The sequence below is a fragment of the Lemur catta genome, chromosome 1 (assembly GCF_020740605.2).
Source record: "Lemur catta isolate mLemCat1 chromosome 1, mLemCat1.pri, whole genome shotgun sequence".
In the NCBI taxonomy this organism is placed as follows: Eukaryota; Metazoa; Chordata; class Mammalia; order Primates; family Lemuridae; genus Lemur; species Lemur catta.
The window spans coordinates 257318208-257342042 of NC_059128.1; the positions used below are offsets into that span (position 1 = coordinate 257318208).

Here is a 23835-nt window from a genome sequence, read left to right on the forward strand (position 1 = left end):
GGGACGTAAAACTCAGTGGAAATCAAGTGAGGGTGGGGAGGGGAGGATGGCTGAAAACCTACCTAATGAGTACAATGAACACTATTTGGGAGATGGACACACTTATAGCCATGACTCAAGCAATACAAAAGTGATCCATGTAACCAAACACATTTGTACCCCCTTAATATTTTGAAATTTAAAAAGAATTTTTAAAAACTTAGTTTCTTGACCTTTAAAATGGAAATATGATTATCTACGTCACACATTATTATGCAAAGAAAATGAATTAAAATGTACAAAAAAATCCCAAAAGTATTTCTGGCACATAGTAAATGCTCAAAATGGCGATCATACTGAAAAGAGATACAGTAAACTCTACAAAACTTTGTCTTGGCCTCGATGTTCATCTGTGAAATATTTCACATCATGAAAATGAGATGGAAATGAAAGAAAAACCTTGCAAATCTACAAACGTATTCTTTGTTTAAATTGGACCAAGACATTTTACATGTTAATGCAGCCTACTAGAAACTGAAAAAAAATTCTCCATCTTTAAGCATTTATTTTTTCATATAACGATAGAATGTTGCATCATTTCAGTAAAAATGCAACCAGCAAAAGAAGCAGCTATTCAGTGATTGATAAAAGTTTGGGAATAGCGTTCTGTTTGACAAAATCAGTCTGCATAGCAGGGAGAGGGATATTCTGCTTTCCTGCTGAGGAAAGGTACAGAAACTACCCAAGGTGGAGTGATAGTCTATAAATGCTCAGAGTCTGCTCACCTAGAGGAGGCAGCTACTGTCAGAATCTCTGGGAAAGTGAGAATTCTAAACGGGGTGTGTTGGCTTACAGAGGGGTAGCCAGAAGCTGAGGAGTTATACAACTTACTTTCTATTCTCTCAGTTACTCCACTGATGTCTACTGGGCACTGATTGTCTGCCAAGCTTTGTGCTAAACCTATATATACACATAGACACATACACATATATGACTCAAGTCATTAGGAAATTCATTCATTTCCCAAAGAAGTCAATGTCTCTCATTTCTGGACCTTAAAATGGGTAATTTCTTTTCTATACACCTTTTTTGTACATCTGACCAATTCCTACCCCTCCTTCAGGTATCACCTTAACATTCCCTTCACAGAACTTTCTGACTCTCAATAGGCAGACCTCCCATGTAGGGTACTGGCAAGGCATTTAATGTGTATGTACTGTCTGCATAATCTTCTTCCAAGGGAAAACTCACATGTACCTGCCAAGCCAAAAGCTGAGATCAGTGTTTTCTACTCTCTCCCACTAACTGCATGAAAAGATGGACTCAAGGAAAGGTGGTAGTTATTTATAGTAGGTCTGTTTCTATATTCTTATAAAAATGTATGAAGAAGACTCTGGTGCCAAATTTTGAAGGATTTCACACATCAGCTACCTAGCACCTTTTTATCTTTCATTTTGGATGCCAGTTATCAGTTGTGGAGCTATAGAAAATTCTCTCTCAACATGTTGTCATATTGACTTAACTATCTACTCCTTACATGACATATTACAGGAGGATAAGAATCACCTCTTTTTATGTCAGTATTACATTATGTTTGCCATAATGCCAAGTACACAGGAAGTGCTCAATAAATATATATTAAATGAGATTTAGAGACGTGAAACATCTAGTCCCAAATCAAAAGCCCTATTTGGAAACATAGTTTCTGATTTTAGTAATCTTATACTAATATTCCTGAAAACAAAATGTGTTATGCATATTGATCTTTTCAGTTAGTAATGACTTCCTTAAAAGCTTGGTTTTACCATAGATAATACAGACACAATAGTTTTATATTAAAATAATTAGCAAATGTACAGCACTGTTACCATGTATGATTCATTAATTTTAATATTAGAGAAAATACTCTCTGATATATCTTTTTAAAAAAATCTCAGAAATAAAAAAAAAAAAACACCACAGTAACAAATAGCATTAATTTGAAAAATGCAACTTACCTCCACGACTGAAATTTCCAATGTCATTTGGGCCACTATTGCTATTGTTTACTGGCAAGCTGGTAGCTGGCCATGAGTCAGCAAGCCATGGATAATTGGGATCACCAGCATTTAGGAGACCTGGACGGCTAAAACAGAAATTAGATGGAAATCAACCCATGGTGCTCAATGCAAGATTTTGACACCTGTCTAACGCACTAAAAAGGGTTAAGGAATTTAAGAATATTTTAATTGACTTCAAATTAAAATGTGTAGGCTCCCAAGAATAAAGGAACTTCAGCAGTTCATTAAGGCTATAAATAGATCAACACTGACAGTGGAAACAGAGAGTCCTTGCCTGGGATTCTCCTGATATCCAAATGAATTCAGAGGTACGCTCTGAGACTGATGGGAATCGGTAGCATTGTAGGATCCTGAAACAAGGTTTGATGATAAATTGGCACCTCTTGGGAACAATTGCTCAAAGTGACTGCTCAGTATCAGCCATTTCCAGGACTTTCGGCTATTCCTTCCTCAATTCCTGCATCTTCCATATGTATCTGTCCCCTCTAGGATGTAACTCTTGTTGTGAGCCCTCACACTTGATTTAGAGGCAAGGAACTTGAAGGAAATTAATGAACAGTATTTATACTGTTTCATCAATAGCACATTTCCAAGTCCTCTAAGTTGTAAAATATCATGGGTATATAAAGGTTTTTTTTAAGATTGTAAAAGACGCCCTGTGATCTGATCCAGCATGTGAGTATGGTCTAGGACGAAAACTTCCTTCACATCACATTTAATAAAGAACTCCCTTCTTTAATATAAAAGATGAGATTCTGATTCCTTTCCAGATTACTAGCATAGTTGCAAAGAAACAGAACATCTATAATCATTGTACTTTTTTTGTTTGATAGACCCCTTCTGGTACAATCCCTAAGAGAAACATGTGTTTCTATGGAAACTGCAATAAGACGATCCAACTGCTTTCTTGCTACATCCACTAGCTCTCATTAGACTTAATCTCTTTTTGCTAAAATATTGATTAAATGGGAGATTGGAAGTTATTACCAGAGCCTAATTACAATCTCCATATTGGCAAAGGGAAAATAGATAAGGATATATGAGTTTGTTATCAGCTTTTATCAATTTCAATTGAGTATCCAAAGTTGTGGAATCCAGTCCTATCAATCTACAGACTATTCATCATCCATGAATCATTTACTTTGTGATCGATTATGTGTAATTGTTCACTCACAGCAATTTAGTGAGAGCCAATAAGGAGTTTTAAACAACAGCAACTTCATTTGCTAATGTCTAATTAATGCAATAAACATCCCGCTAACAAATGAACACATTCCTTGTGATATTTACTACTAATTTCTTCAGGGGCATCTGGGAGATATGAAACATCTGGACTTGATTCCTCTAAAGTGCACAACAGATAGATCATTAAACCTTGTGGTAAGCCATTTAATTCCTCCTAGAATTCTCAGACTTCTAAGTGATCGTTTATTACAATAATAGCCTCTTACTGTAGAGTTTCTCCAGTCCTGATTAAAAATAATAATAAAAAAGAATTTCCTTAGCATACCTTCCATTGCTCATTAGTCCTCCATCGCCTCTCTGAAATGTAACTGTAAAAAAGAAAGACATACACGCACAAGTAGTCAATATTAATTACGATTAATAACTACACATTGGCCCTTAGTTTAGATCTGAGGCCTCTGGGAATTTTAACAAAATATAATTAACATAATTGTACAGAGAGTAACAAGCAGTGGTTTGGCCCAAGGCAAAGCCATCATTTGCTCCAGTTTTAATAGGACATTTCAAAATTCTTCAAGCCAAATATATGGTTAAGTTAAGGCAGCAATTTGTATTTAGATGTCAAGCACAGTTACAACTAGTATATATAGTGATATTGAAAAATCAACATAGCATTAATGTGGATTCATCAAATCAAGACTTTTAATTGTATCACAAAAGCATCCTAATTGGAAAGCATAAGGCAAAACATTCATAATAGAAATTGAAACAGAATAGTTCAAACAGGTTATATCCTTCCAATGAAACAAGAGAAGCAAGTACTTATTAACTACACATATTTTTTGTCATCACAAATCCTCTGTTTATAGCAGCACAATTCACAATTGCAAAGATGTGGAAACAACCCAAATGCCCATCAATTCATGAGTGGATTAGTAAAATGCAGTATATGTATACCATGGAGTATTACTCAGCTATAAGAAATAACAGTGATATAGAATCCCTTTTGTTCTCCTGGAGAGAATTGGAACCCATTCTATTAAGTGAAGTATCCCAAGAATGGAAAAATAAGCACCACATGTACTCACCAGAACATTGGTTTCCCTGATCATCACCTAAGTGCACATTTGGGAATAACACCAATTGGGTATCGGACTGAGGTGGGGGTGGGGAGAGGGGATGGGTGTATACTTATATGATGAGTGCAATGCACACTGTCTGGGGAATGGACACACTTGAAGCTCAGACTCAGGGGGATGGGCGGGACATGGGCAATATATATAACCTGAACTTTTGTACCCCAATAATAAGCTGAAATAAAAAAAATCCTCCTAGGGACCCTTATAAGCACTACAAGTTGAACAGTTACAATTGTAATAGACATTAACTATAATTAATAGAAAAATTATGCTCACGGAAATGAAATTTCCAAATAATCAATACTAAATATATTCCAATTGTACTTAGTGATCCCAAACTCAAGTCCTCTATACAATACGGAATTTAGCAACACCAACAAGTATCCCTTATAGCCACCGTCACTGGTGAATCCACTCTCTCCAGTCAAAAGTTTTCATTCTACAAAGCCAACAACATGAAAGTGCATTATAAGGACTGGCAAAAGAATGTGAATGTCAGTTTAGGTCCATCATCCCTTATCCAAAACCTTTGCAGCAAAATGTATTTAGATTCCCAAATGATTCAGATCTGATAAAGGTAATATACTTTGAATACTATAAAGAATGTCTGAAGCAGAAAAGTATATTCAAAGTTATTTCATTTTTCTGTAGTGGAATGTGAATATCATGGATTTGATTAGTGGGATAAATAAGGTCTATAAGTAGCTTCCCATTAATTTGGATCAAATTTTGCCACTGAATTACTCAACTAAAATATTATGGAAACGAAATTTGGTGTTTAGAAGTGTATGAATTGCAAAATTGTAATAAATTCCAATTGTGACCCAAATTAGTATGGACTGGCTCAATCAATCACTGAGGAGCAAGTAAATAATACCATTTTCACAGCTGTGAACCTAATATGTCCTATCTTTTGAAGACATTGATTATATTTACTATAATGATTTTTACTTGGTGAGGACAGGTGAAAATAAATGAAATTTTTAATGAATTTATTCATATTTTGAGCAAACAAGATATAAAGTATGCACAGAGTGAATATTTTTAATTTTAATAACTGTCCATGATTCATCTGTTTCTTAAGTTTGGGCTATCAAATATGATTACTCTTTAAATTTTGTAAATTTCCAAATGAAGTTCCTCAGTCCCTCCTTTTAGGTCGTCTAGTAACATTATCTCCCATGACACCATAATCAGGCAACATGATTATGATTCCAAGGGTCCTCATGAGACAGTGAAATATATTAGGGCTTTCAGAAACATCTTGTTTGTATCTGAAATATACTACTTTATCAATTTTACATGTAACCTCTCAAATGCATTGTAAAACAATCCTGACATAACCTTTGCATTTGCCTAGGACTGGATGCAGACATGTGCTCAGAGAAGATGAAAGAATATAGATGACTAAAGACTCACTTAAGTGCTGGGAATCAGGAATCAGCAGTGCATCTGTAACACATTGTACCCTTTGATAGCTGTTTTTAACAAAAAATAATTAATCTGAAACAACGACAAAAAAGTTTACCACTGAAGATACTAAATAAAGGCCTGTTTAGGGGACACACACACAAACAAAATGTGAAAATGGCATAGCTAATTAGTTTTCCATCTGATGTGAGTGTTTTTTTAATGGACGAGCAACTGATTGTTTTACTCTGTTAAAAGAGAGTTACGATAATGCTATGAATATCATTGTGAATATGCAAATGAGCAGGGCTCAAAGGCTACACCTCAAAATGTGCTGTTAAGGAGATATGTGAGAAGCTAAATAGTTCTACCTAATTTATATGCCCTTTTTTTCCCACCCAAACTTTCTGTTACTGCCAGAGCAATAAATAATGTTGGAGAATAGGAGGGCAACTGAAGTAGAAGCACAAAAATTGAGTTATACGTAACTTTAAACACTAACCAATGGCAAATTCTTCATAAAATGTAAAGTTTGAAGTATTAATATTATAACATAATATTCAAAACCTTATCAAAAAAGATATCATTCATTAAAGATAATTTGCAGATAGAGTATAAATCCTGTGGTATGTATGGTCTATATTTGGCAACTGAGAATTAAATGCTGTGAACAAAATAATTTAAGTTTCAAAGTATTTCATATTTAGCATTCAGGACATAGCAATTTTCTATTTGTGTTCCAACCATCATTAAAATATGTTTTTCAAATAGTTCTAGACTGCTAATAGTTGTCAAAATTTTTCTGAGAGATTTTTATCTTTGTATTTCTGCATACTAACCAAACAAAGGCAAAAATTCCCAGTACGTCATGTAAATATCTGACTTAAAATGGCCCATACAAAATTTGGTATACATGAGAATCTGTCATTTTGTGTGTTTCTGTTAGAGCGAAATACACACACACACACACACATACACACACCCTGTAATTGTGTTGTTTAATTATGTTTTTAAATCAGGTGGGAAAAAGGGAACACTTTTCAAATTTTATTTTTTTAACCCATGCTCCAAAACTTTTAGATTTGTTTGATTTTGAAAAGTAGAACGAAAGTAACTGAGTTGTATGAGACCATGAGATTTAAGGGAGGCTACAAATAAGGATGAATCAGAACTCCTAAAATGGAAATTGTATCTGGTGTTTTGATCAGCATTTTTTTGTGTGTGTGCAGAGAGAGGAACATAAAAATACATTCCACCACAAATCAAAAGCTATTTTGAGGTAGTTCTCATTTCAACAAAAAGTTTGCCTTGAAGCTGAAAGAAAGGGGAGTGGGTGGTCAGACAATCTTGTTCTTGTCACAATTTTGATAATAACAGTGTAGTAGATCTGTGCTTATCAGAGATAAATTTGGGATAACTATGAATCTTAATCAGGAGTCTCTGCTAGCATCTGAAATTAAGAACTTTCAAGGAGCAATATATAGAAGTTGTTAGCTAAAACTGACTGAATAGCACTAAAGTTTCCAAAATGTTCCACAGATACCACAGTCTAAAGTGTTTTAGAATTACATGAAATATTTTGAATGTATTGAAATTTTTATAAAGGATATAAGTTACAGAGATTTTGAAGGTTATATATATCATAAACAAAGTACCTCTAATATTACCTGACAGGATTAATCCTAATCTCACGCCTGCTAGAATTGAGGGAGAGGAGGAAAACATAACTATGTGGCAAATTGACATTTTGAAGTGAGGAAGCTTTCAGAGTGGGTGCTTGTCTCTGCTAGGTCACATTTTCCTACTCCAAATGGAAACTTTAATGTTGAAGTGAGCCCTCATTCCATTTCCTGATTAGCTATTTCTCGAATATGAATGTAGATTAATCCTCTTTTAATAACCATTAACTCAGCCCAGATAATCACAGTATAAAAATTCCATCAAATCTTTTAGCTGCCTTTGGATAGTTTTGTCCAATAATTTATATTTCACTGACAGTTTTAATACTTATGTGTGAAGTGTTTAGCATGTCATAATTTGCTCACTCATATTAAATTGTTTATATTTACAGAGCTTCATAAAATCTGTTGTCCTCAGAGTCAGCCATCTATTAATTAAGTATAAAAGTTTTGAAAGCCTTCTCTTTGGCCTGGCCTTCCTCCAAAATATTTGAAGGGCATAGTACCTTCTGAGTTAGCAGTTCTACAAGCAGATGGATATCAATCACAATGAGAAACGATAATAGGAAATGTACTATTCTCGTCAAGCTCAGAGACCAACAGATATTTTCAAATTAAGTGCATAGGTTCTGCAAAGAACTGCTATTAAAAAAAAAGAAAAGTCTGTCTGATATAATTTTACTAAATGTGCAAACCTACTAACTATGAGAGATATTTATAAAGAATGAATGAATGAAGTATGGAGGATGAAAAGGTAACATTCTAATATATTAGAATTTTGCACTTAAGTGACTAGCATAGTCCATCTTTTATTATTATTGCTAAAGTCAAGTGAAGGGATACACACAAAATGGTCCTTGAATTAATCAGTTCTTCCCTTTGTTTTATATTATTTATATGAATATGTCACAGAGATGCAATACAAAATGATGATTGATTAAGCAAATAGGTTGATGAACAATGCTTCAGGGATGAAGGGAAAGGACTGGAGTGTATAACAAGAAGGTACATTAAAGTATCATTAATGTTCAAGACTCTGACACTCAGCAGTTATTGCTGAACACCCCGTCCTAGGAAGGATCCCTCATTGGTTAAGTGATATAGCACTTGGATGACAAAACATAAGGAAATAGGTAGCCAGAAACCAATGAAAAATGAGAATGGCAGAAGAATGGCATGTCACCAATTATAGAAACCCCTTGTCAATGCATATGCTGTACTACTTTCTCAAGTCCTGCAAATTTCTACCCAGTAATAATAAACTTTATCTTCATAAGATAAAGATATGATCCACAGCATTATAATAAAATTATAATAAGTATATAAATGCTGTTAAATAACAAGCAAGACAACCAAGTGGGTGCTATTCCTTGCATTTTACGCTAAACAATCTCAGCAGTTTAGAAGCCTACACACAGCTCAGAAGATTAATAAGAAATGACGTGTCTTTCAAAATCAGTTATTAAGACATTATGTTTCTTACCAAAGTTAACATTAGAAAGAGAAAATTGAATATAATGTCCCCTAAATTTTTAAAATGTTTGTAGGATGATGTTAAATTAAAAATGGTTCCCTTATAAACTCTAGAAAGTAAAATATTGTGAGAATTTCTTTTGGTTGTTGTTGGAGAAAATATTTAAAATACATTTCAATTAAAATTATAATCAAACATAGATAGCTTCAGTACTGAGTTCATTCTCTCTATCACTAACTTCATCATTTTATCTCTCCCCTTCTTTTCTCTCTCCTCTCTTTCTCCCCCTTGGAGATATTTTGAAGGCCACAATTTCTGACACCCTTGAAACTCTGTCTTGGATTCTTAGAAGAAAATATTTTTTCAAACATGTAGACCATCTAGGGTCTTCTTTTTCTTCTGCTCCTGCTTCTTTTCCTTCTCCTTTTAGTCCTTCTAAAACGCTGCTTGTTTGCATTTACATTAAATATTTTGCCTCATCAGTCTCATAAATTCTGGAGAAATTTGCTTCCATCTGAGACATGTCATATTGTAATCTACATCCTAACATGCTAAGAGCCATATTTCAAATTTTTCCTTTTTTTTTTCATTGAGACAGGGTCTCACTCTGTTGCCAGGACTAGAGTGCGGTGGTGTCCTTGTAGCTCACTGCAACCTCAAACTTCTAGCCTCAAGCCACCCTCCTGCCTCAGCCTCCCAAGTAACTGGGACTACAGGTGCACACCACTACACCAAGCTAATCAAATTTTTCCTTTTATTCTGTATATTTAGTAATTTTCTTGCTTAAATCCACTTCTGAAATAATGGCTTCATAGCATGCAAAGTCTTTAAGGGTATCTGTGTGTCTGTGTATAAGGTTTTAAAGAGCTAGTTGAGAAAAAAGGTTAAACATTTTATCAGTGTGTACTCTTGTTATACTTCATCAGAGATGCAAGCAAAAAGATTGCCTTATACTTATAAAGCAATATGGTCAAGAGCAATGCTTTAAAGCATATTGTTTACAATTCCATTTTATAGAGATTTTTAATACAAGCCAAATCACTCATTCATTTTTCCATTCCATTCCATTCCTTGCTTTTATTTCATTATATTCATAAAAACAAGAGGTTTTTTTTAGCTGGAAACAGTCTCTTACCAGCATAATTACTGAGTCCCTTTCTCTTCTTTCTTCTCCAATACAACCAGATGCTAAAACCCATCAAAATTACCCAGCAGGCACCACCAATACCAGCTATAAAGGCTGGTTGCTTCACAACATCAGTGATTTGTTCAGTTATGCTGTTATTGTTTTCAGTAATGACAACTTCATTACGTCTCCCTATGGAAGAAACAATAGTATTACTAAATATTAAGTCAAAAATAAACACACGAATACATACATGATGCACCAAAGGCACAGAAAATTTCTTTGAAGGCAGGTAATATTTGTTTTGTTCTGAGCCTGCCACATTTATTGATAAGCATATTTTATAATTTTCAGGAGAAAAGTCAAATTACGAGTTTGGAAATGTGATTAAGGATGTTATTTTCTTGTGTTTTGGTTTGCTGTGGACAGATTCAGAATCGCTTCTTGATTTATTGCCTTATAATGAATACTGACACAAGCACTGAGTGTTGAAAGAATAGCAACTTTTCTTGAGTAAGGTAAAGTGTTTTCTAATATAGTTCTCATTTTTTTAAAAGAAGAAAGTATAACATTTAGCACAGGGTATTTGCAAATTGCCTTTCTGCTAAGGCACTGTCCATATTTAAATATTCATGGTTCACAAGAACATGCAACTTAATATTGTCCTTAATGTTCTACCCAAGAACTTATTTTGATCAAATATCCTTTAATTTCTGAACGGTATTAAAACTACTATATACAGAATGTCTTCTGTTCCTTTGGGTAGATGCCCAGTAATGGGATTGCTGGATCAAATGATTAATAAAATGTGGTATATGTATACCATGGAGTTCTACCCAACCACCAAAAACAGTGGTGATATTGCACCTCTTATATTATCGTGGATAGAACTGGAGCCCATTCTACTAAGTGAAGTATCACAAGAATGGAAAAAGAAGCACCACATGTACTCACCATCAAATTGGTATTAATTGATCAACACTTAAGTGCACATATAGTAATAACATTCATCAGGTGTCAGGCAGGTGAGCAGGGGAGGGGGGGATGGGTATATTCACACCTAATGGGTGCGAATCACTGTCTGGGGGATGGACACGTTTGAAGCTCTGGCTTGGGTGGGGCAAAGGCAATATATGTAACTTAAACATTTGTACCCCCATAATATGCTGAGATAAAAAAATTAAAAAAAAACTACTAAATAAAACAATGAAAATTACATAAACAGCCTTTCATAGAGATCAGCATGCATAATTAAAATGTCATGACAAGATAAAACTCACATATTCCCTTAAAGTATTTGAAACCAATTTAAAAATCCACACGAAAGTTGAATATAAAAAAGACAACTAAAATTAATTTTAAAGTCTCCATAATTGAGACATACATTTAAATTTGGATTAAAATTGTCCTAGAAGTGGTCATGTTTTGAAAATTTAGACCTCAGGGATAATTTTTTAAAAATCTCAATCCATATTTTAAATAGATTTTAAACTCACAGAATCATTACATCATTGCAGAGCAAAGATTTACATACTTATTTAGCAGATTAAAAAATTTAGACACTGGGAATGAAGTGATTTCTAATTTCAATATCATGCCTAGGTTGTGACTAATCAAAGACTTTTAAAAGGTAAATTGTAAGCAAAATATAGATGGCACATTTCAGCACATCACATCAGAGGAATCTGTGGGATTTTCATTGCCTTATTTATCATAGCAATGTAATATACTAGAAATAGCATGGTCTCTGAAGTCCTGCATTTAAAAATCAACTATGCCACTACTAGCTAAGTAAGCAATAAGCTTATGTAGGGTACTTAATCATTTCGAGCTCCTGTTTAAGTTAGTTGGCAACAATACTGTCTGTTTCACATATTTTGGAAGGATTGGGGAGATGTATGTAAAAACCCTAATACGAACACAGTAGTTCTTTACTCAAAATTATGAACCAAGCAGTCTAAGGGCTACTTTAAGAGCTTCTCAGTCAACCTCAGTGACATGAGTAGTAAATTATCTAGATCTGAGAATCTTACAAACTACAAGTGACTTGTTTAGCACACTCTTTCTCCTCTCTTCCAGGGTAGAAAATTAACTTACATTATCTAGCATTTTTTGCAGTTGAGTGCAACAAAGTGACTGAGTATTAGTCAATAGTAAGTAGGCATAAGTGATACATACTACCCTCCAGGCTTGACCCTTAACACTCCACTACAGTACTTGACACTCTTTCCCTTTCCTCAAGTGTTGGGCAAAACCAGAGGATCTGTTGGAAGATGCTGAGCCCCTAAGAAATGGTAAAGCTGTTGTTTAGAAGAATCCATGGTCCATGAATAACTGTATAGGATGCATTCCCCATTCTGCTGGCCCATATTAGGTTGGGCTATCAATAAGAAAGAAACTTTTAATTTTAAATCCAATAACAATACAGTCTTGTTTGTTATAGCTGCTAGCGTTTCCTTATACATACTTATCTTCCATTCTGAAAGGTCTGGATTTAAAAACTAGTGTCCCATTTATGTAGTAAACCTGGTTCATTATGTAGTACACCTTATGTAATAAGCCTGGTTATTATACATGTAAACACAGTCAAAACTGTATTTAAAATAGCTCATATTTTCATTATGAGACACATACCTATCTGGTAATTTTTTTATTTCAAAGTATTATGGGGGTACAATGTTTTTGGTTACATGGATCTCTTTTGTAATGCTAGAGTCAAGGTTAAAAGTGTGCCCATCACCCACATAGTGTTCATTGTACCTGTTAGGTAGGTTTTTGCCCATCCCTTCCTTCCCTTTCCCCCCTGCTTGATTTCCTTTTAATTTTACTTCCCTTTTAACTATTAGGCATTACTAGAAAGAAAACAAATCTTATAGAACAAAGAGAAAAAATTGTTCTTCGTTTTTGTAAAGGGTCCATAAAATATCATATTTAGTATGGTGCAATATTTATGTTACCAAAGGTGTATTATGATTTTTTTATGCTACTGGTATTTTTGAAACAATGTTGTCAGTTAGACTAATTAGAGCATAGACAAGGGATGTGTGTGACCTGTAATGCTCCATTGTTCTTACAGACAAAAAATATAATGAAATATAGTGTCTTCCTCCCATTGGAGAGTAATGAAGAACAAAACTAATTTGTTGGACTAAAAATTAATTAGACACATCAGATTCGATTGTACCTATTACTGTGAAAGTTTGCAGCTGTTCCACATATTATTACCAACTATGTACTGTAAGTGTAAAAAAGCCAAATGATTATAGAAGCGATAGCTATATTGTTAAGCAAGATAAGTAAAAATTTTAAGTCAACGTAAATTTGTTAGATGATGTACTGTTTGATGCCTATATAAGCAAGTGTATCTGGTTGCATTATTGTGCCTATAAGTGCAATGATACAGAATTACAAATACTTTTATGCAAAAGTCATCTTACCATAGGAAACTACAGAGAAAAGAACATCACCAATTTTATGTCTGTGTAAGGCTGTATGTTATATTTTTAAAATATTTTAATTAATGGTCCTTTAATGGAACTTTCTGGAACAAAGACTAAACTGAGAAGAAATAGATGAAACATACTTGGTCTGGCAAAAAACAAATCTAAAATTATCAACCATAAATTGCATCAAATGCCAATACATGATTTAATTAAAGCAAAGGGGAAATGAGGTAGAGCCTGAGTCACTTCAAGTGCTGTTTCCAGTACTGAATAGACAATAGGGAAAGCATAAATTGAAACAGAAAAGGAGATTAGCCATCATTAAATCACTTTTCAACAGTTGTGTAGATAAGGTTATCAGAAAAGATGTTAAGGTAGATATTAGGGGTAATTAAAGAAACAATTAGAAAGCTTCTCAGTACAACAGTAGATATTAAAAAGAAATAAATCTCTCTAGAACAAATAGCCTTTTCTGTGTTGAACTGTGCTTACTGTGTATGTGTGTGTGGGAGCTCACTTCAATTACTACAACTCTATTTTTTAAGATTACACCTTGAATAGAGCATATTCTATTTGACTAAGAGATGGGAATGTTATTTATTACATTATTTTTATTTCATAGGAATATTTGAAAAAATACTTGTAAGATACACTAAATAATAAAGGGTACTTGTTATCCATTTGAAGACTCAGTCTTTTTAAAATCATAGGAGAGTTAAGTAAGGCTTTCTATTTGATTTAAAATAATTTAAATTAACTTTATTTATTATTTTAAGTTACTGTACAATTGCTCAGTGCATAATTGTGATTCTCACAACATGACCTTGGTTGTATCATAGGCATGCAATTTTTTACTTCCCTACAAGTATCATAAATCTCCCAAATATTGTGAAGCAAATAGACAGTCACTAGGAAAATAAAGCATTCCATTGCCTGAAAAATGTATTTATTACCAAGAATGATGGAAAAAAAATACGAAAGGAAAATATAGTTATTTGGCAATCTTATTTATTTTTCGGTTATAGTAATTATATTCAGTCAATCCATTCCATATATATGTTAGAGAGACAGTAAAAAACAAAGTTTGTTTACTTATCTAAGGGTGCTCATAAAAACCATACCTTTTAAATATGTTTCATATATAATTTTTGAGTGAAATGTTAATGGCTTATTTCTAAATACTATAAATGAAATGTTCATATATCTATATCTATATCTATATATGTGTGTGTGTCTCAGTTGAATCCTTTTGGGTGTACCTGCATTCCTTTCTTATTCCAATTTATTTTAGAAAATCTCAGAAGGGCAGGATTGTAGGTTTCCCTCAGGTTAAGGAATTAATTCAGTCTGAATGACTAATTAAGAAAGAGAAGGCAATTTACAGATAAGTTAATACTTTTAAGTTTTTCTCTTCAATGCTTTTAAAATATATAAGAAAGAAAACTTGAAGAATCTAAAAAAATTTTAACATTATGAGTGTTAAATCTGCCCATATACAATAAATGCTGTGTGATATTATAGAAATAATTATCCAGAAACTGGCAGCATATTCTATATGCATCATTTCAGAAAATAAACAGAAAATAATGGAAATGGCTTGTATCAAAAACTGGATATTTTCAAAATATGTAAACTCTTGGAAGAATTTTTTTTTAGCATTTTTTTCTTTAAATTAAAGGCACTGCCACACAAATACAAGCAGGGAAGATTGAAAGGGATTTGTTTCTTGAGTTAAGGGAGTTCAAACCAGAGGAAATCTGCAGTTATGAGTCTTGCTTTTCCCTTAGAAATCTTCTCAATCCATGTAATATAAGAGAGTTAATATCTAAACTGAAAATCTCAATTTTATTGCCTTGAGGTGTCACAGAATGGAGTTCAAGGCTGCCAAAGTGACTAATAATTGAGGGGGAAAACATGTGAAAAGGGGAGCCAGTAAAGAGTGATGTGTCCAAATCTGTGTATAATCTCCCCTTAAATCCTTGGGTGAACCTTTAATGGTGTATACAGAAAGGTTACAAGGATCTGGTGAAAAGCAAAAGCTAGAAGGCTGAAAGTCTAGACAGATGTTTCAGTTCATGTCTACTGCAACAACTATGCTTAAAGTTTGGATTTCATCAAGTTAGGGGGACCAGATAAACACATTAAGCTTTTCACTGAAAGTCCAGGAGAGGGCCAGGCCATAGAAGTAAATGTCATACTAACACTTTGCCCTAGAAATTTCCACACTAACAAAATGTAACAACCAAGACACTACAGGTTAAAGGTGATCAGACAGTAACGTAATTGCCTGCTAGAATATAAACACTCTTAACAAGATCACAAAATGGTATAGTATGTCATCTGCAATGTACATTATACAGTAAAAAATTACTAGGTATATAAAAACAAACAAATAACAAACCAGAAAAATATGACCCAAAGTCAACAGAGAACATAACCAATAGAAATAGACCATGAGATAACATAGATCTTGATATTAGGAGAAAAGAACTTTTTAAAGTAGCTCTTACAATATGTTATTGGACTTAATGTAGTCATAATGAATGTTCATATGGAAAATATTAGAGGGAAATGAAGAATGTAAAAGAAAGCAAATGGAAAATTTAGAACATAAAAGTGAATAATTCCCTGGATGCTTCCACTTCTGTCCTTAAAGAAATAACAGGTATAGGATATGTACTCCCATCACAAATAAGTGGAAGACTAGGGAAAATATGTGAAATAAAGGGTAGGATTACAATCCTTAAGATAAAGGAAACTAATAGTGAGAACCTTACTATTTTCACAGCTTTCTACCTGGGTACAATTTCAAAAATGTGATGCAGTGAAATGTAACTCAAACATTGCTGAACAGCATTCCTGGGTTGAAGAGATTGAAGCAATTGGGGAGGCTGAGGGATTGAATTTATGGAGCAGAATATCAGATAAATATGAGTGGCACAAAATATTTTTTTTTATTTTTAACTTAGTTGAAAGATAATTGATTTAAAACAATTCTTGTGCTATAATTTGTATATTGGTATTTATTACATAGATAGAAGTAAAAGGTATTACAATAGCAAAAAAAAAAAAGGATAAGGGGAAAGAAAATGAAATTATACTGTTCTAAGATCCTTATATTGTAGTCAAATCCTAAAATAACTCTTACAAAAAAAGGGGTATACCTAATAATTCAATAATTGAAATAAAATATAATACTAAAAGTTTCCCATTTCATCCAAAAGAAGGCAGGAAGTTAGGAAAATAGGGACAAAGTCAGCTAGAAAACAAATAGCAAGATAGTAATTCTAAGCCTAAACACACAATTAATGATAACACTGCAGTTAAAGGCAAAGATTGTCAGATTGGATAAAAAACCAAGACCTAAAACTATGCTACTTAAATCATAGAAATGCATATTAAATACAGAGAAACAGGGGTTAAAGTAAAAGAATGGAAAAGTGACAAAGCATGCAAATATACTTATAAAATGGTATGGCTATACTAATATCAGAAAAGTAAATTTCAGGACAAAGAATCTTACTACGGAATAAAGAGAGTCATTTCATAGTGATAAAGGGTAAGTTTACTAAGAAGAGGTAACAATCTTAAAACATTCACTTAAAACAGAGCAGCAAATATATGAAACAAAAACTTATATAGAGAAAGAAAAAATAGGCAAATCCATAATTATAATAGATTTCCAAACTTTCTTTGTAGTATTGGAAAGAACAATAGAAAAACAGTAAGGACCTGAATAATACTACCAACTAATTTGACCCAATATTATATGACGTTCCACCTCAAAACAGAAAAATGCACATACTTTTCAAGTGCACAAGATACATTAAACAAAGACTAGATGCAGCTGGGCCAGAAAATAAGTCTCCATTTTTAAAAGACTAAATTCACACAAAGTACATTCTCTTACCTCAGTGGAATTAAATTAGAAATCAGTAACAAAACGTTATCTAGAAAAATACCCAAACACTTGGAAATTAAATACAATTCTAAATAATATCTGTGAAAAAAAAACAAGAAATTCTTAAAGAAAGTAGAATATATTTTCTATTCCATGATAAATGGAAACATAACAAATTAAATTTGTAAGATGCTATTGTTTAAGTGCCTAGAGGGAAATTTACAACTTTAAAATATTCATGTCAGAAAATAAGAAAAGGTCAGAAATCATTGATTGAAGTTTCCATCTTAAGAAGCAAAATCAAAGTAAGTAGAATAAGAAACAGGAGAAATGGATTAGTTAGAAAACAAAGAAAATGAACAAAGTCCTAAGTTTATACTTTGAAAAGATTAATAAAATTGATAAATCCTTATCAAGACTGATTAAAGTAGGAGAAAGAGAAGTAGCAAGAAAAATGGGGATAGGAAAAAAAGAGATGAGAGTGCACATAAATTTCCAGAATTTGAGAATAAAAGAGATGACATTCCATCCTGCAGACATAACAATATTAATGAAGGAATATTATAAACAATTACATGCTAATAAATTTAATAACTTAGGAAGATGAGACAAATTCATTGGTGGGTAGAAAACAAAAAATATCCACTTACCAGAACAAACACAAGAAGAACCCAAAATTCTGACTAGACCTAAACTCATAAAAATTTTTTAAAACTCCACAAAGAAAATTCTAAGCATAGATATCATCACTGAATTCTAGAAAATATTTAAGGAAAAGATAATACCAGTCCTACAAAAACTTTTACAGAATATAGAGGAGGAAGGAATATTTCCCAAACCACTTTATAAAGCAATCCACCCTGATTCCAACGTTGGAAAAAGACATTAGGAGAAAAGAAAATCACTAGTCACTATCCTTAATGAACAGAGATGCAAAATTCCTTACCAAATATTAGTAAATCAGATCCAGCAACATCTACAAAAAAGATAACATATCATGGCCAAGTGTGATTTATTCCAGAAACACAAGGTTGATTTCCCTTGGAAAACCATTCAATAGAATTCACAGTATTAATACAAACAAGGAGAAAGAAAACATGACTATTTGAACACACTCAGAAAACATATTTTATAACTATTAAAATGAATAAGTGAGGTTAGTAAGGTCATAAGAAACAAAAGCTATATCAAAAATTAAATTTATACATAATATAAAACAATTGGAAAAGCAATTTTTTAAATCCATTTATAATAGTGTAAAAAACATCAAACACTCAAGAAATATTTTAACAAAGTATTTGTAAAACTATACACTGAAAACTATAAAATATTGTGAAAGAGTATAGAAGACCTAAATAATGGAGAGGTTATACTGTGTTCCTGGAAAGACTCATTATTAAAATCTATACCCTACCAAATTTGATGGATATATTCACTGCACTTTCAATCACAGTTACAACATGTTTTTTGTAGAAATTGACAAGCTGATTTGAAAGGTATATGGAAAAGCAAAAGGCCTGTTTTAGCCAAAACAATTTTGCAGAAGATGATGGCATATTCACATTACTTGATTTCAAGACTTACTATAAGCTGCAGTAATCAAGACAGTGTGGTTTGGCATACTGGTAGAAATATATACAAATGGAACATCATAGGGAATCTAGAAATTGATCAATGTGTATATGGTTAACTGGGAAAAGCAAAGTCTTTTCAGTAAATGGTGCCTACAGAATTTGATATGTGTATGAAAATACATAAGCCTCGATCCTTGAACCAGATGCAATTACCTTAAGATGAATTATAGACCTAAGCATAAAAGCTAAAATTGTAAAGCTTCTAGAAGAAAATGTATACATAAAAAAATCCTCACTACCTAGAGATACGCCACAATTTCTTAGAAAACATTAAGTATGAGAGAAAAACTTTATAAATTGTACCTCATTAAAATTTAAAACTTATGTTTATTAAATGGCATTAAGAAAATGAATAGGAAAGCCATGGACTAGGAGAAAATATTTTCAATATATATATATAAGGCAAAGAACTTGTATCCGGAATGTATAAAAAACTCCCACTAATCAGTAACAAGAGACAACCTAATTTTAAAAAGGTAAATATGTGGACAATTCACAAAAGAAAGTATGTGAATGGCCAATAAACACATGCAAAGTTGCTTAACATCATTAGTCATGAATGAAAATTCAAGTTAAAATCACAATGAAATACTATTTTACACCCACTAGAATGGCTAAAATTGCAAAGACTGGCAACATCAGGTGTAGGTGACGATGTAGAAAACCTGGAAGTCATTTTCTTTGCTGGTGGGAGTATAAAATTATACAATATGAATATCATATAGCAGTTTCTTACAAAGTCAAACTATATAACATTTTACTCAGAAATTTCACTCCTAAGTATTTCTCCAAAAGAAATGAAAACATATGTCCTCAAAAAGACTTGCACAATAGTCTTCATTCTCTTAAGAGAAAGGTGGATAAACAAAATATGGCATATTCATACAACTGAATACTGCTCAGCAATGAAACATATGAACTACACAATATATACACGGATGAATCTCAGAAACATTATGCTTAGTGAAAAACACCAGACACAACATATTATATTCTACATGATTCCATTTTATATACATTTCAAGAACAGGCAAACATAATCTGTGATGAAAGGGAACGATTTTATGCAATGATGATAGTAGATTTAATATGACTTTCTTCTTTGGGGTTGTATATTTCTATCACAAAAATCATTTTGGTCTGTTTCTGATTAATTTTTGACATTTTTTCTGGTGAAGAGGAAGCATATAGATTTGAAACACGATGTACTCCCTTCAATAACTGTCTCATTTTCTACTATATTTCAATGGCACCAAAATTGCTAATGAAACCATTGATTAAGAATAATTTTCAAACCACCTTTCAGCATTTAAACTCTTAGAGATGGTAATTTTAAAAAGATTGTGGGACTCTTAAGAGCACGGGCAATTGCACCAAGTGTTTTTGTGAGAAACCGTAGTCAGTTGACTCCTTTGCCCATATTATGTGTGCACCCTATCACTCGTAAGTGCAGATTCACTATGAGGATATAGATTCAAAATCATAATCTACCTTGTTGTCAGTTGGCTGATTCTAAAGCAGAGATCACATAGATTGATACTTACCAATTATTATTGGTTGTGGCTCACTTTTTACTCCAACCCCTGCACTGGTACTAGCTGCAACCTCTACCCGGTATTGAATACCTGGGAATAATCCACCAATTATTACAGACCGAATGGCTGCATCTACGGTTTTGTTGATATGGAATCGTGTTTCATTTCCCAGACACCAGATCTAGAGAAGTGGAAAGTGAATAACAAATGGATAAGAGAAATTATTGTTTCCAGTAACTAGACTATTATAATTGATTAAGTACTTTTTAACAATGACCAATCTATTTTCTAGACTTATAGAAGTGTTTGTAAATGAAATTTTCTAAAGTCCAACCTCTGCAGTTTATGTACATATAAATGTGTGTGTGTGCACACACACATGTCCACCTGTATTAAAGAAAGAAAAATAAGGGAAGCTAAAACTATGCCATGTTCATTTACATCTTACTTTCAGCATTAAATGCTCATAATGAGTAATTTATAAGACAAAATGATTTTTTTAACACCTCTGGAATGTGAGTGTTGGTTGCAAATGGCATTTTGGCATGGATTAAAACACATAATTTCTTCTGCTCCATTTATTTATCAAAATTTATTATGCATATAATCTATTAAAAATATGGTGATTATGAAATATAATATCTAGAGTATATAGGTGCACATCTAAGTAATTTATATTTCATTTAAGAAAATATTAACTTGCACAGAAATAGTTAACAAGATTAATTGACTTAAGTTATAGATATTGACTAAAATGAAATTAGAGCCAATATTTACATTGACAGTAATATATCTTAATATTGATCGAAACATATCTACACACATGTACACATACATGAAAACAAAGTGGTGGAAAGTCTTTGGACTGATGTTAAGGAAGCTAGGCTTTTACTTCAAGTAGGAATTGAATTTTAGGGCATATTTTCCTCTGGGATATGAAAATCTATTACTACAAAAAGTGTTATAAAAAGAATTCCATTGTGTAGACATATCTGTATTCATACTATATAATATTTAAAAATCTACATGTAGACATATGTGTAGAAAAACATATATTTTATTTCTGAAACAGGTAAGCTCCTGAAATTTTTTCAGCAAAATAATTCCTGTGATTTACGCTTCTTTTTACATGTGACATCTGTGTTCCTAATGGAGGGATATTTAGCCGTTACCTAAATACACACTGTGATATCAAAACATGGGTCTCCAATGAGTAAGAAATTCTACAATTAAAAGAAAGGTATCATGTTGTAAGAAATTATATCAATATTTAACTAAATAGGAGTTCAGGATATTTAGTCCCTGATGATACAAAAGTAAATTCCTAACCTCAGTGAAACACACACACACCATAGTGGATAATTCTTTACTGTTAAAACTATGTCCTAACACTTGCAAAATGTTAGATTCTATATAATTATGTAATTGTTAAAGCATTTATTCTTGCATTCATTAACCATGTTTCTTTATAATGCAATGGAAATAATTTTAAAATAAATGCTTATTCATTTAGTTCATTTGCTACAGCAAGTTGACCTGTAATTCAAAATTCTATTTTAAAAATAATACTTTTTCTTAGAAATAAAATTCAATCTGCAATGTTTTGAGTGAAATTACTCATCTTAATTTCATATACTGCCTGAATTTCTGAGGTGCAGTAGGGTGTCTAGTTCCTTATTGTATTAGATCTAATATGTTATTTATACAATGCTGAAAATATTTATAAGTAGTAAAAATCAGTTTTGCATTTTTTAAGGTTTAATGAGGGGTTTTACACTCACATGTGGTCTAATCACCTCACAATTAAACAGAATCTTATTTCGAAAAGTTAGACATATTCTATGTCTTAAACATCAAATGATGAAACATTGCTGTTCCTAAATAGCAACAAATTCACCAGTTGAAAAATGAGACCAATCAATTTTTTATAAGTCAGTTTTTTCAACATTTATCATTTCAGTGGCTGTTTTTTCTCCATGTGAAATATTTTACAAAACCCTAATAAAAAGATAAAAGTAACATTTAAAACGAGAGTTAGTGCCGCCCACCTCCTAGTCCCACCCTACCCCAGCCTACCCCACTTGTCTATACACCTGAAGCATCTTTTCTGCTCTCAGAACACAGTTTAAAAACAGTTGCCCTAAAACCTCTTACACAGAATTCTAATAACAAAATTAAAGGAAGTTTCTGGGATGAGGACTTCACTGTCTACCCTGTACCCCTTCACTTTAAACTTCTGAGGTTCTAGAATTACACAATATAGAAAACCACTCCACCGGTGTGGTTCAATTGTCCACCTGAGTTTGTGTGACCTATGATCTTGAAATTAGGTTCTAATAATCTATGCATTTGTTTCATTACATGTCACACAAAAATATAAATAATCATTTTACACTTAAACTGAATAAGAGAATCATTAGAGCTATGCCTCATTCATATGACACTGACATTTCTCCAAGAACTCTTATATGAGAGCCTTCCTTCTTCACCCAGGCCCTACCTTGTATTCTTGGATAATTCCATTCTGGTGATCAGGAGGAGGAGGATCCCAGGAAACACTAATACTTGTGCTATTGTGGCTTCCAACTGTCAACACAGTGACAGACTGTGGAGGGGCACTTGGGGCTGCAGAGGAAGTAATTAGAATAAATGCAAGCTGTAAGTCTTGGTGTGCATTAGCACTGCTTCCAGCATATGAACATAAACACAAGTGCATGAGGCTCTGGCTTCCAATAGTTCTGAATCTGCATACAGTATTCAACAGTGACAGTTTTCAAAAAATATCCTTTAAATACAATGGATAGATTTAGAGCAAATGCAACAGCTGTAGTAATATGCACTCAATAATAAATTTAACAGCTAATATTCTGATGACTGTTTTCAATATGCCTGGCACTGAGCTAAGTGTCAGATTTAATTCTCACAAGAGCCTCAGAAAGTAGAAACAACTCTTATCTCAGTTTTACAGATGAGGAAACAAGGCTACTGTTGACTATGGAAGTCAAACAGCAAGTCAGAATTTGAATCCAGGTATGTCTGATTTTAGAACATTGATTCTTTCAATTCAAATAGGCTGTCTTTCCAGAAATAAAAACTGCTTCTAGCCAAAATTATTCTGACAGGATATATGCCAAAATTTTATCAAGTGTTATTTTTGAGGGGTGGCATTATTGGTATCCTTTTTTTGTACGGTTTTAGTTTGTTTGCTAAATAAAAACAGAAACAGCTATAAATTTCACCAGCACTGAAAAAAAAAAAACCTTTTCTTTT

The 23835-nt window shown here is 32.7% G+C and overlaps 1 protein-coding gene across 3 annotated transcripts in view; it reads right to left on the bottom strand.

The window, feature by feature from the left end:
* ROBO2 (roundabout guidance receptor 2) overlaps nucleotides 1–23835 on the bottom strand; it is a 1246741-nt gene that overhangs the window by 52220 nt on the left and 1170686 nt on the right. For all 3 annotated transcript variants that reach the window (XM_045540457.1, XM_045540456.1, XM_045540455.1), the window contains 5 exons: nucleotides 23066–23190; nucleotides 20575–20746; nucleotides 10062–10244; nucleotides 3550–3592; nucleotides 1977–2104 (listed from right to left, as the gene is read on the bottom strand). In XM_045540457.1, the coding sequence (XP_045396413.1) occupies nucleotides 1977–2104; nucleotides 3550–3592; nucleotides 10062–10244; nucleotides 20575–20746; nucleotides 23066–23190 (651 nt within the window). The remainder of the gene's footprint in view (nucleotides 1–1976; nucleotides 2105–3549; nucleotides 3593–10061; nucleotides 10245–20574; nucleotides 20747–23065; nucleotides 23191–23835) is intronic.